At 46.4% G+C, this 18,317-nt stretch overlaps 1 protein-coding gene across 4 annotated transcripts in view; it reads left to right on the forward strand.

Annotated features, from left to right (window-relative positions):
* The window catches only part of UVRAG (UV radiation resistance associated), a 91,356-nt gene that overhangs the window by 19,984 nt on the left and 53,055 nt on the right, over positions 1-18,317 (forward strand). For all 4 annotated transcript variants that reach the window (XR_012220658.1, XR_012220659.1, XM_073548606.1 and 1 more), the window contains exons 4-8: positions 331-492; positions 2,091-2,165; positions 2,398-2,483; positions 9,156-9,261; positions 9,655-9,781. Coding sequence is in view for 2 of the 4 variants with exons in the window: in XM_073548606.1 (XP_073404707.1) it covers positions 331-492; positions 2,091-2,165; positions 2,398-2,483; positions 9,156-9,261; positions 9,655-9,781 (556 nt within the window). In the remaining 2 variants the exon portion in view is untranslated. The remainder of the gene's footprint in view (positions 1-330; positions 493-2,090; positions 2,166-2,397; positions 2,484-9,155; positions 9,262-9,654; positions 9,782-18,317) is intronic.

The following is an 18,317-nucleotide window of genomic DNA, read 5'->3' on the forward strand; positions in this document are numbered from 1 at the left end:
GGTATAAGTGCAGGAACCATTTATCACCACTTTTATGGGAGGAGACCAAATTTATACAGAGGCGACTGTTCACACAGGCGGAACTTCAGATACTGCGACACTTTTTTGTCATTTTTGCTTAATAAAGTGTCTTTATTCTTTACACAATTGAGGTGCTTCTTGCCATATGGGCATGATATTTTTCTTGTTTTCTCATACTGCGGACGTCCAGGCGCCAGATCCCCGTCTTGTGCTGCTGACCCCTGCTTTCAGGTTTCTGGCTTCAGATGTAAAGTTTGTGCTTTACCACCAGGAATCCATTCACACTATCAACATTTTATTTCTCTCTAGAATCCAACATGGAGAAGTCTGGACTTCGGGCTGATGCCGGACCGGCTGGATACGTCCGTGTCTTGCTTCATCGTCAGGATATGGGGGGGCAAAAATGATACTTACCGGCTCTTAATTGAGTGGAAAGTCAATCTTGATGGACTGAAATACCTCGGTCCTCAGGTAAGAAGTCTCTGGTTCTTGTTGTCACCGTGCGCTTTATTGTACCGTGAGGCCTCATATAATCCAGAGTATTACTACTTACACTGGATACTAACACATTGCTCACTATTCTGCTGGTACAGTCACTGTGTACATACATTACTGATCCTGAGTTACATCCTGTGTTATCCTCCAGAGCTGCACTCACTATTCTGTTGGTGCAGTCACTGTGTACATACATTACATTACTGATCCTGAGTTACATCCTGTATTATACTCCAGAGCTGCGCTCACTATTCTGCTGTCTTTGTGCACATACATGTCAGGTGGTAACACACCTGCTCTCTACAGTTAGTGATGTTTTCTTCCCTCACCTGTTATCCTGGGGAGCGCTGCTCTGGGGTAGGAGGTGGTGTATAGTTGAAGTGGGGGCAATGTATATATGACTCTGAGCCTCTGGTGACCGCACAGTATTAGTATTTTCCGCTTGCAACTGTGTCTCCCCCAGTAATTATAGCAAGTGCGGAGACTGCAGAGTGGTGGAAAGTCTGTAAATAATGTAGAAAGGATTCGCTATCGGAGCGTGTGAGCCGCAGCGTTAGTTTGTCAGGGCCCCTGTGCTGTAGTTTTGTATAAACACTTCACATGTGGGTCCCCGACTTCTCCCACAAGTGATGTTGGCGAAAGAGGGATCGGATGTTGAATTACAACGTTAGGCCTGGCACAGGGTGGATACTGCAGCAAGGAGGAAGGACAGGCGCGAGGTGGATGCTGCAGCAAGGAGGAAGGACAGGCGCGAGGTGGATGCTGCAGCAAGGAGGAAGGGCAGGCTTGGGGTGGATGCTGCAGCAAGTAGGAAGAGCAGGTGTGAGGTGGATGCTGCAGCAGGGAGGAAGGACAGGCCTGAGGTGGATGCTGCAGCAAGGAGGAAGGACAGGCCCTGGGTGGATGCCGCAGCAGGGAGGACAGGCGTCGGGGTTGCTGTCCCGGCCTTGAGGGAGGGCAGACGCCGGGGTGCATGCTACAGCAGAGCGGGCAGGCACCGGGGTGGATGCTGCAGCAAGGAGGAAGGACAGGCGCGAGGTGGATGCTGCAGCAAGGAGGAAGGACAGGCGCGAAGTGGATTCTGCAGCAAGGAGGAAGGGCAGGCCTGGGGTGGATGCTGCAGCAAGTAGGAAGAGCAGGTGTGAGGTGGATGCTGCAGCAAGGAGGAAGGGCAGGCCTGGGGTGGATGTTGCAGCAAGGAGGAAGGACAGGCCCTGGGTGGATGCTGCAGCAGCGAGGGCATGCGTCGGGGTTGCTGTCCCGGCCATGAGGGAGGGCAGACGCCGGGATAGATGCTACAGCAGAGAGGGCAGGCGCCGGGGTGGATGCTGCAGCGAGGAGGAAGGACAGGCGTGAGGTGGATGCCGCAGCAGGGGGGAAGGATGGGTGCGAGGTGGATGCCACAGCAGGGAGGGCAGGCGCTGGGGTGGCTCTCCGCGGCAAGGAGGGGGAACAAGCGTGGCGTATTCTTTCCCACCTGGATTAGACACCTGATTGCTGTGTTGTGATCGGCTACTCACCGGTGCCTGCCCTATATATGACCTTTAATAACACTCTTCTCCTTCTCTCCGCAGATCCATGCTCGTAACCCAAATGAGATCATTTTTGGGCTCAATGACGGATATTATGGCGCCTCTTTTGAGAGTAAGGTAAGTGTACCTGTCATTTCCGGTATTTTGGGGTTGATCCATGCAACGGCTGTATTATGGCAGCTATTCTCTATATGGGGTAAAGAACACAGCCATTCGGTCTGCCGAGTATCGGGGTCCCAGGGTTTTCTCCTCTTCGTCCTTTTTAGCGAGCGCTGTGTGTGTGATCGAGGCAAGAACAATAAATCCGCACCTAACCTGATGGTCCTGAATGTATCTGCTCTCTCTGCAGGATAACACGGAGTCACACCGGAACAGCCACCTGCAGGTGGAGCAGAATGCGGTGCGGAACTCCTACGGAGTCTTCTCTCTGCTGCGGTAGGTGCACTTCTCCGGTATATATATGTCTGCTGTACATGTGTAGCTGGTAAATGAATGATTGCGGGTGTTGCGATCACTAGGACCCCTGCCGATTTCAGAGTCGGCGCTGGAGGATCCCGGGACTGGCACTCCGGGATATCGATGTCCCTCCTGCCCCGTTGTTAAACCTTCAGAGCTGAACTTCTCACATCAGCCAGAAGATAAACATCCGGACGATCAGTAGAGCGGCCGCCTCGTCCTGCCGCTCTGTGTCCTACAGTGATGGGACGTTGCCAGGAAAAATAACTAGTTTTGGTCCTATCTTTTTATGGGGCCGATCTGCCTTTTTTTTTTTTTTGGCTACAGGGCTGGCAGATCCACTAAGTTTAGCATCGATGTATCACATCTATGGATCTAGGTACACGTTTCACTGTTCTCTGCTTTAACCATTTAGAGGCACGATTTTTTTTTTTTTTAATTTATTTATTTTCCTCCTCTTTCTGCCATGAGCCACAACTTTTCATTCTTCCATGAGCATAGCCATGGGAGGGCTTGTATTTGTGCGGAAGAGTTGTGAATGACCCCAATCATATTTTTATATTCTTAAAACCATTTTTTAACTTTTCAGACTGTCGCACTGTCATGTTGTCTTCTGTGTGTCCACCACATGGTGCTGTGGCCCTGTTAGGTGGTCTTCCATGTCTCCACCAGATGGTGCTGTCGCTCTGAAAGCGGTCACGTACTCAGCATCTCTTGTATCGCAGCCTCCAGAGCACTCGTCCGTTCCCCACTGCCAGAACTCTACTAGATAGATTTTCTTCAAAGTGACAGTGATTACGAGACGGACACCTGATGTCTCGGAACGTCAAGTGTAGAGCTGCGTGCCCCTTCTCCCCCCAGGAATTTCTAAAGGTCTCTTTGCGTCCTAGAAAAAAATTATATAAGCTGCAGTATAAAGCATGGGAGTGTGAAAAAGCTACAGCCTAAGGCTTCACTCACATCTGTATGCAAAATCGTATTGCACTCTCAACAATATTAGTCAATTGGGCAGTGTTCATCTGCGACGTTTACCTCACCTGGAATTGGGGTAAGGAAAGAAATCACCGCATGGTGCGTAAAACGGCCGAGACTCACCAGTGCAAGTCAATAGGTCCGAGGGGGGGGGGGGGGGAAATCGCATGGCACATGCACCATGCGTGTGCTCTCATTTTTACGCACCCATCTCATAGCAAATGCGACAATTCTTCAGCCGTGTACAGTAAATTCACAGCATCAGCAATTAGAATAATTGTTCGGTCTACTGAACCACCGCACGACCTGCTCTACCCTCGCCTACTGTATCCTCGCCCATCCCTGTAGACTGTGAGCCCTTGCAGGCAGGGTCCCCTCTCCTTATGTACTTGTGTGTCCCTTGTCTTACACACGTTTATTGTACTTGTCTATACTTCCCCTTTTCCCTGTAAAGCGCCATGGAATAAATGGCGCTATATAAATGCATAATAATAATAATAAATGGATAGATAAAATGATGTCATAGATACATAATTGGTGCAGTGCATGTAGTTTACTGTACATGTATTTACAAATCTAAAATTAAATGAAAAAAATGGTTTGGATTCCCCCTTATTTTTTTATTAACCAGCTGAGGGAAAGCCGACAGCTGGGGGCTAGTGTTGTTGTTCTGGGAAGGGGCAATATCCATAAGGGTTCCCAGGCTATTAATATCCACTCAGCTGTCTGCGTAGGTTTTACTGGTTATTAAAAAGAGGGACCCCCTCAAAAAATGATGTAAGGTCTTGCCTATTTTTAACAACCATCAAAGGCTAGGCAGACAGCTGTGGGCTGATATTAATAGGCTGGGAAAGGGATATTGGCCCCCTCCCAGACGATAACACCAGTCTTCAGCTACCCCAGAAATGGCACATCCACTAGATGCACCAGTTTTGGCACTTGGCCTCCGCTCTTCCCGCTTGCCCCGGCGCTTTGGGAAGCGGGGTAATTGTTGGTCACCTGACATCATGCCCAAGGGTTAGTAATGAAGAGGTGTCTTTAAGACTCAACCCCCCCCCCCATTACTAACTCCAATGTCAAAAATACTCACACTCAGAAAAGCCCTTTTAGTTTAAAGAAAAAGAAAAACACTACCTGAACCTCTTTATCATTTATTGTGATTAAAAAAAATTAAATATTCCAAAGGTTTTCTCTGTAAATCCGTCCCATGACGATCCTGAACTCCGCTACATCCGGATGGTGTGTTGAGCAGTGACATCATTAATGCGACTACTCAGCATGACAGCCGGATCACACTGACCATATCGTGTGATTCCTCCTGCTGCCACAAACGCTGACATCCCCTAAGGTTATTGCAGTTCACAGCCGGTTTCACAAGCTCCTGTCAGTGGTCACATTGCTGATGCACCGCTCAACACAACATCCGGATGTAACCAGTAAAAGTTTAGTAGACAGCTGTGAGATATTAGTAGGCTGGGAGGCTCCATGGTTATTTCACCCTTCCCAGACTTTTAAGACCAGCTCTCAGCTGTCTGCTTTCCCTCAGCTGGTAAATGAAAATAAGTGGGACTGTACGCCATTCTTTTTCTTTACTAGCTAAATACAAGTACAGAAAATTACACACATACTACACTGAATATAACTCGCTGGCATATTTCTAGCTATGTATCTATCTCTACATATAAGATTGTTTTATTAGTTTGTAAACCAGCTTGAAATGACATAGAATTACTGTATGTAAAAGCTAATGCATACGCATGTCATATGGATGCTAGGTGAGAAAAAAAAGTGCATGTCACTCTCCAACCTTTCTTGCTGAGAATCTCAGCTACTTTAACCCCTTCAAGACCAATGACGCCACATAGGCGTCATGAAAACTGTTGCAAATCTGAACAGTGACGCCTATGTGGCGTCATGACTTTAAAGCCCCCCTGCGGGTCGGGTGACCTAGGTCACGGAAAGGTCACACGACCCGCAGATACAGGGGGCTTTGATCTTCAGCATAGGGGGTGTCGTAGCTGCTTTTGTTCTGACCAAGCGTCAGCTGTCCAGATCACCAGTGAGTCCGAATTGTGAGGTTTTTCGCCCTTTCTGTTGCAAGCGCTTGGAGACAAAGAGACTTCAACACACAAGCCGTGGTCAAATCACTTTATCTGACGTAATGAAATATAAGACATGTTTCTATACCATTTACAACAATATGTGACTCTGGAGCTCATTTGGCCCCCACCATCACCTCAGGGTCGTACCTTGTTTACAATATACCCAGAACACGTTGTTGAGAACAAATATGATAACAAGTATAGTTTCCTTGAAGACAGAGACTACTAGTCTACATAAGAATAATTCTAGCAATAATAAGGCAAAAGGCAATCGAAGTCTTAAAGGCATTTAAAGGGATATAAAAGCAAACCTTTAACTCTTCTAAATCAGGGGCGTGGCTTCGCCCCCACATGACTACGATCGCTCTGATTGGCTGTTTCACTTTTAACAGCCAATCAGAGCGATAGTAATATTTCATCAATGAAAATTGATGAAATATTACAATCCAGCCATGTCCGACGCTGCTGTAGCATCGGACATGGCTGGTGACAGCGATCTGACCCCCCCCCCCCACCCGTTAACGGGTGCGATCTGCCCCCCGCCACTGAATGACAGCGGCAATGTGCCGCCGCTGTCATCATCCCCCCCCCCCCCCCCCCCCCCCCCCCGCGCCTTCCTTCCGCTCCCCCCGACTTCCGATTGCCCCACCTCCCGGTACTCACCGAGTGCCGTTATGGCTCCCGGCGTCCCGCGGTCCCGGACCATGGGCGCCGCCATATTGGAAAATGGCGGGCGCATGCGCAGTGTGCCCGCCGGCTCCAATTTCCATTCATTTATTTTGATCACTTTCACAGTGATCAAAATAGAATGAAATGTAAATAAACCCCCCTCTTATCACCCCCATAGGCAGGATCAACTAATAAAATAAAGAAATTATTTTTATTTTTCCATTAGGGTTGGAAAGAGGGTTAGGGGTGTGTTGGGGTTAGGGTTGGGATTAGGGTTAGGGATGTGTTGGGGTTAGGGCTGTGGTTAGGGGTGTGTTGGGGTTAGGGTTGGAGTTAGAATTGAGGGGCTTCCACTGTTTAGGCACATCAGGGGGTCTCCAAACGCGACATGGTGCAACCATTGATTCCAGCCAATTTTGCGTTCAAAAAGTTAAACGGTGCTCACTCCCTTCCAAGCCCCGACGTGTGCCCAAACAGTGGTTTACCCCAACATATGGGGTATCAGCATACTCAAGAAAAATTGCACAACAATTTTGGGGGTCTAATTTCTCCTGGTACCCTTGGGAAAATAAAACAATTGGGGGCTAAAAAAATATTTTTTTGGAAAAAATTTTTTATTTTTATTTTCACGTCTCTGCATTATAAACTTCTGTGAAGCACTAGGGGGTTCAAAGTGCTCACCAGGCATCTAGATAAGTTCCTTGGGTGGTCTAGTTTCCAAAATGGGGTCACTTGTGGGGGGTTTCTATTGTTTAGGCACATCAGGGGCTCTGCAAACGTAACGACGACAGCAGACCATTCCATCAAAGTCTGCATTTCAAAACGTCACTACTTCCATTCCGAGCCCTTATGTGTGCCCAAACAGTGGTCTCCACCCACATATGGGGTACCAGCGTACTCAGGACAAACTGTACAACAACTTTTGGGGTCCAATATAGCCTGCTACCCCTGTGAAAATAAAAAATTGCTGGCTGAAAATCTTTTTTTTGAGGAAAAAAAAATTATTTTTTATTTTCATGGCTCTGCGTTATAAACTTCTGTGAAGCACTTGGGGGTTCAAAGTGCTCACTATGCATCTAGATAAGTTCCTTAGGGGGTCTAGTTTCCAAAATGGGGTCATTTGTGGGGGAACTCCAATGTTTAGGCACACAGGGACTCTCCAAACACGACATGGTGTGCGCAAATGATTTAGAAGTAATTTGCATTTCAAAAAGTCAAATGGCGCTCCTTCCCTTCTGAGCCCTGCCGTGTGCCCAAACAGTGGTCCCCCCCCCCCCCTCCACATATGGGGTACCAGCGTACTCAGGACAAACTGGACAACAACTTTTGTGGTCCAGTTTCTCCTATTATCCTTGTGAAAATTAAAAATAGTGTGCTAAAAATCATTTTTGAGGAATAAAAAATATTTTTTATTTTCACTGCTCTGTTATAAACATTTGTGAAACACTTGGGGGTTCAAAGTGCTCACTACACATCTAGATAAGTTCCATAAGGGGTCTAGTTTCCAAAATGAGGTCACTTGTGTGGGAGCTCCAATGTTTAGGTACACAGGGGCTCTCCAAATGCGACATGGTGTCCGATAACGATTGGAGCTAATTTTCCATTCAAAAAGTCAAATGGTGCTCCTTCCCTTCCGGGCCCTGCCGTGTGCCCAAACAGTGGTTTATGACCACATATGAGGTATCGGTGTACTCAGGAGAAATTGCCCAACAAATTTTAGGATCCACTTTATCCGGTTGCCCATGTGAAAATGAAAAAATTGATGCTAAAAGAAAATTTTTGTTGGAAAAATTAAAATGTCCATTTTTTCTTTCCACGTTGCTTTAGCTCCTGTGAAACACCTGAAGGGTTAATAATCTTCTTGAATGTAGTTTTGAGTAGCTTGAGGGGTGCAGTTTTTAGAATGGTGTCACTTTTGGGTATTTTCTGCCATATAGACCCCTCAAAGTGACTTCAAATGTGAGGTGGTCCCTAAAAAAAAAAAAATGGTTTTGTAAATTTTATTGTAAAAATGAGAAATCGCTGGTCAACTTTTAACCCTTATAACTTCCTAACAAAAAAAATATTTTGTTTCCAAAATTGTGCTGATGTAAAGTAGACATGTGGGAAATGTTATTTAGTAACTATTTTGTGTCACATAACTCTCTAGTTTAACAGAAAAAAAAAAAAATCAAAGTTTGAAAATTGCGGAATTTTCTAAATTTTCGCCAAATTTCTGATTTTTTTTCACAAACGCAAAAATTATCAACCTAAATTTACCACTAGCATGAAGCCCAATATGTCAGGAAAAAACAATCTCAGAATCGCTAGGATCCGTTGAAGCGTTCCTGAGTTATTGCCTCATAAAGGGACACTGGTCAGAATTGCAAAAAATGGCCTGGTCATTAAGGTTAAAATAGGCTTGGTCATGAAGGGGTTAAATACACAGATGTGAGCAAACCTGTCACCAGGATTGGCCGATATAAGATACGGCCACCGCCCTTCAGGGCTTATCTACAGCATTCTATGATGCTGTATATATGCCCCCGATCTGACCTGAAAAATAAGAAAAACAAGCTTTATTATACTCACCCGGGGGACAGTCTGGCCCGATGGGTGTTGCAGGTCCCATCTTCTTATGATCGCCGCCCTCCTGCTTGACCTAACAGTCCCTTCATGTATTGTGGCTGTCGAACAGTCGTGTGACGTGCAGCCGCTGGAACTTAAGTCACTCGGTTAGCACACGAGCATGCTCAGATAACACCTTATCAGACCACGTTTGCTCATCACTATTAGGTATCCAATTGGTTAGGGTATTCACAAAGTGCTTTTTTTTTTTTTTTTTTTTTTTTTTTTTTTTTTTGGACAGTCGCTTGGTTGGTCTTTATGGAGGCCGTACGTATACATGTTGCTGTCTTCTGTTTTGTAGGCTTCACCGGGCTCAGTGCGCCATCAAGCAAACCCAGGTGACTGTTCAGAAAATTGGAAAGGAGATCGAGGAGAAGCTTCGGATCTCGTCATCGAATAATAATCTGGTAATTTGTCGTTTCCTCGCTATCAGGCCAGAGCGCCCCCCTATTCCCAGCAAAGACATAGAGATAAGTAGCAAAGTTCTGTCTGCCTGTGACCACCACTAGGGGGAGCTCACTGCATACTGTAGAGGAAGGGCTCCCTCTAGTGGAGGGCTTGCTCTGATCACTGCGGTTTAACCAGTAAAATGCCAGTCGCTCACTGACAGCAGAATCTAAATGGTTCACTTGCCGACCCTTGGGGGCTCTTCCACCTTTCACCCCTTCGTTGCTCAGTCAAACCTGTGATTGGCTGCAGCGGTTAGATGACTTGGAGCAGCATGTCGTCTGATGTTTTTTACGCTATTGACGTAATGAATTTCCTGATGTCAACTGCGTCTCTGTAACACTATTTTGTAGAAGAAGGAGAGCGAGTGCCTGCGTCTGAAGATCCTGGTGCTGCAGGACGAGCTGAAGAGGCAGAAGAGGGCGCTGGGCCGGGAGGTGGAGTTGCTCCATAAGGAACGCAGCGCCATGACCGCAAAACGTGAGTAAAGGAGAAACAGCCACTAAAATGTCTGTCCCGAACGTAGATGATGATAATAATAATCTTTATATAGCGCCAACATATTCCGCAGCGCTTTACAGTTTAACAGTTTCAAAACACAAGTCATAAGTAACAACGTTAACAATACAATATTTAAAACAAAATAAGACTAAATAAGCCGCCCCTGCTGGTGAGAGCTTACAATCTACAATGAGGTGGGGGAGATAGAGTACAGGTGTATATTTATAATGAAGGTCCAGCCATCTTGAGGGAGTGAGGGATGGATGGAGATAGTGAATGGGCTACACACGCACACTTACACATAGAATGACAGTGATTAGTGAACGTGATAGGCCGCTCTGAACAAATGTGTTTTGTGGGAGCGCCTAAAACAATTCAAATTGTGGATAGTCCTGATTTCTTGGGTTTGAGCATTCCAGAGGATAGGAGCAGCACGGGAGAAGTCTTGGAGTCAGGAGTGGGAGGTACGGATTAGTGCAGAGGTTAGTCGAAAGTCGTTTGCAGAGCGCAGCGGTCGGTTAGGCCGATAGACAGAAATGAGGGAGGAGTTGTAGGGGGGTGCCGCACCGTGGAGAGCTTTGTGGGTGAGAATAAGTACTTTTAATTGGATCCTATAATGAATGGGCAGCCAATGTAACAATTGACTAAGAGCGGACGCGTCCGAGTACTGATGAGCCAGATGGATAACCCTGGCTGCTGCATTAAGTATGGACTGGAGAGGGGATAGTCGAGTGACGGGGAGGCCAATTAATAGAGCGTTGCAGTAATCCAGGCGGGAGTGGATCAATGCTACAGTGAGGGTTTTTGTTGTTTCCATGGTGAGAAAAGGGCAGATTCTAGAGATGTTCTTTAGGTGTAAGCGGCAAGAGCGGACAAGAGATTGTATATGGGATGTGAAGGAGAGATTGGTGTCAAACATAACACCCAGACAGCGCGCCTGCTGCCGGGGTGTTATGGTGCCACCCACGGAGAGGGAAATGTCAGATTTAGTGAGGTTAGTAGACGGCGGGAGCAGAAGAAGTTCAGTTTTGGAGAGGTTGAGTTTCAGATAGAGAGCGGACATGATGTTGGAGACTGCGCACAGACAGTCACTGGCGTTCTGTAGTACAGCGGGGGTAAGGTCGGGGGATGTCGTGTATATAGTTGTGTGTCATCAGCATAAAGATGGTACTGAAAGGCAAATCTGCTGATGGTCTGTCCATTTGGGGCCGTGTAGAGAGAGAAAAGGGGGTCAAGGACTGAGCCCTGAGGTACCCCGACAGCGAGAGGAAGAGGAGATGACGTGGAGCCAGAGAACAAAACACTGAAGGAGCGGTCAGAAAGATAGGAAGAGAGCCAGGAGAGAGCAGTGTCCTTAATGCCTAGTGACTGGAGCCTAGAGAGTAGGAGATGGTGGTCAACAGTATCGAAAACTGCAGATAGGTCAAGAAGAAAGAGCAGAGTGGTCACCGTTACGTTTTGCTGTCAGAAGGTCATTGGTCACTTTGAGTGCAGTTTCAGTCGAATGTAGGTGGCAGAAGCCGGACTGTGAAGGGTCTAGAAGGGAGTGAGTGGAGAGGTAACGGGTAAGGCGGGAGTAAACTAGGCGCTCCAAAAGTTGGGTTGAGAGCGGGTTTCTTTAGTAATGGAGTAACGATTGCGTGTTTGAAGGAGGATGGGAAATGCTCGAGGAGAGGAAGAGATTAAAGATGGTAGTTAGGTGGGTTGTGATGACTGGAGAGAGAGACTGGAGATGTGAGGGAATGGGGTCGGTAGTGCATGTAGTCGGACGAGAAGAGGAGGAGTCTGGAGACTTCTTCTGTGATGGAATCAAATGTGGAAAGTGAGCCAGGGGAGATGCAGGAAGGGATGGAAGTCACAGCACTTGGTGGTTGGGAGCAGATTTCCTGATGGATATTATCTATTTTTTCTGTAAAGTGGGAGGCCAGGTCATCAGAACAAATGTCTGTGATAGGGGCTTGTACTTTTGGCCTGAGGAGGGAGTGAAAGGTATCAAAAATTTCTTGGGGTTGTTGGCTAGTGAGGAGGTCAGGGTGGTGAACTAGGTCTGTTTGGTGAGGTGAAGGGCAGCGTTATAGCTTCTTAACATGAATTTGAAGTGGATGAAGTCTTCTGGTGTGCGGGTTTTTCTCCATAGGCGTTCAGCACTCCTAGAGCATCGCTGGAGAAGTTGAGTTTGCGATGTGGGCCAGGGCTGTTTTACTCTGTGCTTGGAGGTTCTGAGGGTGAGGGGAGCTACTTGGTCAAGGGTGCTTCTAAGAGTGTCATTGTAGTGATGAACAGCCAGATTAGGACAGGAAAAAGAGGAGATTGGGGACAGTGATGAGTGTAGGGAATCTGAAAGTGTGTGAGGGTTAATGGCTTGTAGATTTCTGACTGTGTGGTAGGTACGAGTGAGCTGGGGTGGGCGAGGATTTGTGAGTGTGAAGGAGAGAATGTTGTGATCAGAGTGTGGAAGCGGTGAGTTATTTAGGTGGGAGATTGAACAGAGCCGGACGAAGACCAGATCAAGGGTGTTACCGTCCTTGTGTGTCTCAGAGGTTGAAAGCTGAGAGGCCTAGAAAGGTACTTAGTGATAGAAGCTGGGATGCAGATGTGGAAGTAGGGATGTTAATGGGGATGTTGATGGGGGAGATGTCCCCTGAAATCAGTAGGAGTAGGAAGATAAAGAGCAAATAGTTGTTGGAATTGTAAGTAGTTTTTTTCTGCGCTGTTTGGGCAAGATCGGCTGAGGTATGTCAGGAAAGTGAGGAGTGTATAGGAGCTGTACATGGGAGAGGGAAGTATAGAGGGGCTGATGTGTATGAGTCGTGATGGAGGGGGGATGGGGTGGTGAATGTGGATGGCAAGACAACACAGGAGGATAGAAATAAAGCACATGAATAAAAGAGAGCAAAGTGTGGGTTACCTGACTCCTGCCCTGATTAACTGCCATGTATAACTGCAGTTTTCTTGATTCTTAGCTTCAGTGATGCTTTTCTTATGGGATATGGGATGTATGGCGTTAACGCAGATCAGGCAGGAAAAATAAGCGCCTGTGCTTCCTGCCATGTGACAGAATTGTGCGTCGGGTCCTGCACGTCATGTTAGACACTGTTGTTTTTCCATCTCTTCTTGGTTAACTTTCCACAGGAAAGTTGCAGATTGAGCCAAAATTTTGTGAGGTGCAGGTACGTGCTCGATCTACTATTTCATTTGTGACATCTGGTGACCGTTTTAAATTAAAATCATGAAAAGTAGTTGTTTTTTGCACCTAATGGTGGACTTGGCTTGGAAATGTGGTCATGGATATGCTGTGTGGTTTCACCATGTGTCTTTCTGTCTAGCGTCCAAGAGCATTTTAGTAGGAAAAACATCTATTATGAAATTTTTCTTGCATTTTCTGCAGATGTACGGTGTGTAATGTCTCATTCAAGACTACACGTTTAAGATGTTGATACTGAGAAATGTTTAAGGATTATTTTTTTTTTTTTAGCATAGGTGGGGTGACGGCTAGTAAAATACAGTGGGTTGTTACGATCTGTGTTTTTAAAAAAAAAAAATAGCCTAAATCCCCTTTCCTGACCATGGTATCTAAAAAATTTTTTTTTGGTCATGTCTGAATGAATGGTGAATTTTAGTTCAAGGATAGTGTTCAGATAAGACTGGAAATCATGTAAGGAATTAGGTGGACCAGACCAAATACAAAACACATCGGTGTATCTTCTCCACAATAGAACATGTTGGTCAAAGTATGGGAGCAGGTAAAAGTATGCGTCTTCAAACCAGGGCATAAAACAGTTTTCATACAGAGGAGCCATATTCGACCCCCATCGCGGTCCCAAGAGTCTGTAGATAAAATGTGTCCAGGAAGAAGTTTTTTGTGAGGACTATCTCTAGTAGTTCTAAACAAAATCGTTTTGCTGGGACATCATGGGTAGATGTACCAAACATACTTTCTAAAGCCTGTATGCCTTCATGATGATCTATGGACGTGTAAAGACTATTGACGTTGAAGGTGACCAGTATGGCCTCTCTGTTAATCTCACCAAGTTCAGAGATGGTTCTCAGAAAACGTTAAGTGTCTAGTAGGAATGAATTAGTGGTCTTAACAAGGGAACTTTGGCATTTTATCGATAATGGGGAAAGTAAACAGCCTGTAGGTACTACTATGGGTCTACCAGGGGGTTTAACCCCTTTCTGACATCAGACGTACTATCCCGTCCATGGGACCCGGGCCCCTATGCCCATGGACGGGATAGTACGTCTAGCGCGATCAGCTGCGCTCACGGGGGGAGCACAGCTGATCGCGGCCGGGTGTCAGCTGATTATCACAGCTGACACCCGGCACTGTCAGGGGTGGTCACGGACCGCCCCCGACACGTTAACCCTTGCACACCGCGATCAAACACGATCGTGGTGCAACGGGGGTTAAAGGGAAGCATCGGCAGGGAGGGGGCTCCCTCCGTGCTTCCCTGAGCCCCCCACAGCAGCGCAATGTGCAGCGCTGCTGCTGGGGGCTCCATCCCTGCAGGTCCCCGAATCCAAGATGGCGACGGGGACCTTCTGGGGCCTGCAGGGAGCTGGCTTCCTCACTGCCTGCATAGCGCAGGCATGAGGAAGTCTGCGTCTATGCCTGTGACATATCGCTGATCTGTCACAGTGATCTGTGATGTGACAGATCAGCGATCTGTCACAGGACAGTGATGTTCCCCCTGGGACATTGTAATAAAGTAAAAAAGAAAAGTGTAAAAATAATTAAAAAAAAATATTGCTAAATAAATTAAAAAAAAAAATATTCCCTAATTCATTTTTTGGAAATAAAAAAAAACTATACACATTCGGTATCGCTGCGTCCGTAATGATCCACCGTATAAAACTGTCCCATTAGTTAACCTCTTTAGCGAACCCCTTAAAAAAATAAAAAACAAAGCAAAAAATGATTTAACATACCGCCGAACAAAGTGCAATAAAGCACGATGAAAAAGACGCATATAAATATCCATGGTACCGCTGAAAACGTCATCTTGTCCTGCAAAAAAAAAGCTGCCATACAGCGTCGTCAGCGAAAAAATTAAAAAGTTATAGCTCGCAGAATAAAGCGATGCAAAAATAATTATTTTTTATATAAAATTGTTTTCATTGCATAAAAGCGCCAAAGCATAAAAAAAGACATAAATGAGGTATCGCTGTAACCGTACTGACCCGAAGAATAAAACCGCTTTATCAATTTTACCGCACGCGGAACGGTGTAAACGCACCCCCCCCCAAAAGAAATTCATGAAACGCTGGTTTTTGTTCATTCTGCGTCCCAAAAATCGGAATAAAATCAAAAAATGTCACGTGTCCGAACATGATACCAATAAAAACGTTGACTCGTCCCGCAATAAATAAGACCTCACATGACTCGGTGGGTCAAAATACGGAAAAATTATAGGTCTCAAAATGTGGTGATGCAAAAACTATTTTTACTATAAAAAGCGTCTTTTAGCGTGCGACAGCTGCCAAACATAAAAACCGCCATAAATAGTAAATCAAACCCCCCGTTATCACCCCATTATTTAGGGAAAAATAATAAAATAATAAAAAAAAAAAAAAATCCATTTTCCCATTAGAGTTAGGGCTGAGATTAGGGTTAGGGGTGTGTTGGGGTTAGAATTGGGGGGTTTCCACTGTTTGGGCACATCAGGTGCTCTTCAAACGCAACATGGCGTCTGACCTCAATTCCAGCCAATTCTGCGTTGAAAAAGTCAAATGGTGCTCCTTCCTTTCCAAGCTCTGCCATGCGCCCAAACAGTTTTACCCCCACATGTGGGGTATCAGCCTACTCAGGACAAATTGCAAAACAACTTTTGTGGTCCAATTTCTCCTGTTACCCTTGGGAAAATAAAAAATTGGAGAATAAAAGATCATGTTTGTGGAAAAAATGATTTTTTTATTTTCACGCCCGGGCGTTATAAACTTCTATGAAGCACTGGGGAGTGCTCACCACACATCTAGAAAAGTTCCGTGGGGGGTCTAGATTCCAAAATGGGGTCACTTGTGGGGAGTTTCAACAGTTTAGGCACATCAGAGGCTCTCCAAACGCACATGACACCCGCAGACCATTCCATCAAAGTCTGCATTCCAAAACGTCGCTACTTCCCTTCCGAGCTCCGACGCGTGCCCATACAGTAGTTTTCTCCCACATATGGGGTATCAGCGGACTCAAGACAAATTGGACAACAACTTTTGGGGTCCAATTTCTCCTGTTTCCCTTGGGAAAATAAAAAAATTGGGGACTAAAAGATCATGTTTGTGGAAAAAATGATTTTTTTATTTTCACGCCCGGGCGTTATAAACTTCTGTGCAGCACTGGGGGGTTCAAAGTGCTCACCACTAGAGTTGAGCGACTTTTTTGTTTTTTTAGGGTCGAGTTTCGTTTCGTGAAACCCGACTTTTCCAAAAGTCGGGTCGAGCAAGATCGGCCGATTATTGGGAAAAGTCGGGGTCGTCCCGAAACCCAATGTAAGTCAATGGGGAATAAAAGTCGGCCGTGAGAGGAGGACAGGAAACACACCTACAGTGCCCATTTGAATGCCAAAAGCATCAATTCTTCTTACTTAAGCTTGTCAACCTTAATTAACTTCATAATACAAGTTACGCACTGAAAAATGGGGGTTATTTGGCTAAAGTTGTGGGGGGGTAGGGCTGGCTCCAGGTTTTCATGTGCCCTGGGTGAAAGAGCGCCCCTTTAACACATACCACGACTTATCATGCTCCGATACGGCAGAGAAATAGCGGTATAGTACAATGAAAAATACTTCACTTTTTACATCTCATGACGAGGCCCATCTATTTCTCCATACAAAATCATTGGTCCCATATCATGTTTGAAACAGTATATGATGAGCTCCACATAATGCTACAGTATATGTTGGTCCCCATGGATGAAGCTCCACTGTCTTATGGGCCCAAATAATGCTCCAAACATAATGGGCCCCATTTCTAATGCTCTAGTGTATAATGGGCCCTGTAAATGCTGCTCCAGTGTCTGATGTCCACCTTTGGAATGTTCCAGTGTATGGTGGGCCCCATCTATCATTCTCCAGAGTATAGTGCTCCCCAAAAATTGCTGTCCCAACATTGAAAACAATCAAATAAGTCTCCTCGCTAGGGAATCCCTGTACTAGTCTGGACTCCTCGTCGTCCCCATCTTCCATCTCACTGCACAGTATTTCAACCTTGCAAGTGCTGTGATCCTGAGCAAGCAGGGGGGGCCCACTCGTTGGCGACGGCACTGGCACAGGGCCCCTGATAGTACTGTGGTGTGTCTGATGGCGGGTGGGCCGAACCTGCACTTTCATCTGCAGCTTCCTCTTTGTCACCGTGTAAGATGGAACTGTATATGGGAAGGGTAACCTGAGTTTCATCAGGGTCAGATTCAGGCCATGTAGCATGCAAGGGGAATGTAGTGGTCTGGGTCAATGTACCAGCAGATTCATCGAGCAGTGGCTGGGCATCAGTGCGCTTGTGTCGCCCCCCAGGAGTACGGTCGCCACAGTGGCATTACCTTCCTCCTAGGGAGTGTGATGTCATGCTTGGGAGCAACGAAGGATCTCTCTAGCAGGTTAACTGATTGGGCGGCGTTATTCCCACGAGTCAAGACCCTCCAAACAGCGTTCATGAAGGCAATGTGTTTGTTTTACGTGGGCAGTATGGTTGCAAAGCTGAACCTTAAAGGAATGTCCAGAAGGGCACCACCAGGAGTGGAGCCTACGGTTAAATTCGACTCCACCTGGGAAACCTCAACCATGCCAGCTACGGAAAAGATGCACACATTGCAAGCTTAATTCCGTTAACGAACGAGACTCCGTCATGCCCCGCGGTCCGAGTCCGGCTTACTAGAGGGACACGTGAGGCTCTGGCACATGAGATTGGCCAATAACTGGTGTGTCATGCCCTTACATGTCCGTGGCTGCATGTGCGCTACACTGAAAAGGCCAGCGTTTGTCGCTTACAGGTGCAGATAACCCGCTGAACAACGTTAGTGATGGGGATCACTGATTACAATTATTACCCGCGAACGATGATTTCCCAGTAAGTGCAGGTCAACCGCAGTTCCGGAATTAGGCCTAACCGTCATTCCTGAAAAAATGAAAAACTTGCGTGTGCAAACCACAGGTGCTGTAGCTTGCTTAACAGCTCGCCAGCCGTTCTCACGCCCAGTATGGATTACACGTGATTGCACAAAGGTGAGAAAGGGTACCGTATCCCCGGATAACATGTATGGATAGCATGCACATTCAAAATATGTCTATACATCAGGAGGCAGGCTCAGACGGTGTTAGGCCCAGTATGGCTTGCACGTGATTGCACAAAGGTGAGAAAGGGTACCGTATCCCCGGATAACATGTATGGATAGCGTGCACATTCAAAATATATGTCTATACATCAGGAGGCAGGCTCAGACGGTGTTAGGCCCAGTATGGATTGCACGTGATTGCACAAAGGTGAGAAAGGGTACCGTATCCCAGGATAACATGTATGGATAGCG

The sequence above is a fragment of the Dendrobates tinctorius genome, unplaced genomic scaffold, assembly GCF_039654945.1.
Source record: "Dendrobates tinctorius isolate UK_male_01 unplaced genomic scaffold, ASM3965494v1 ptg000157l, whole genome shotgun sequence".
NCBI lineage: Eukaryota > Metazoa > Chordata > Amphibia > Anura > Dendrobatidae > Dendrobates > Dendrobates tinctorius.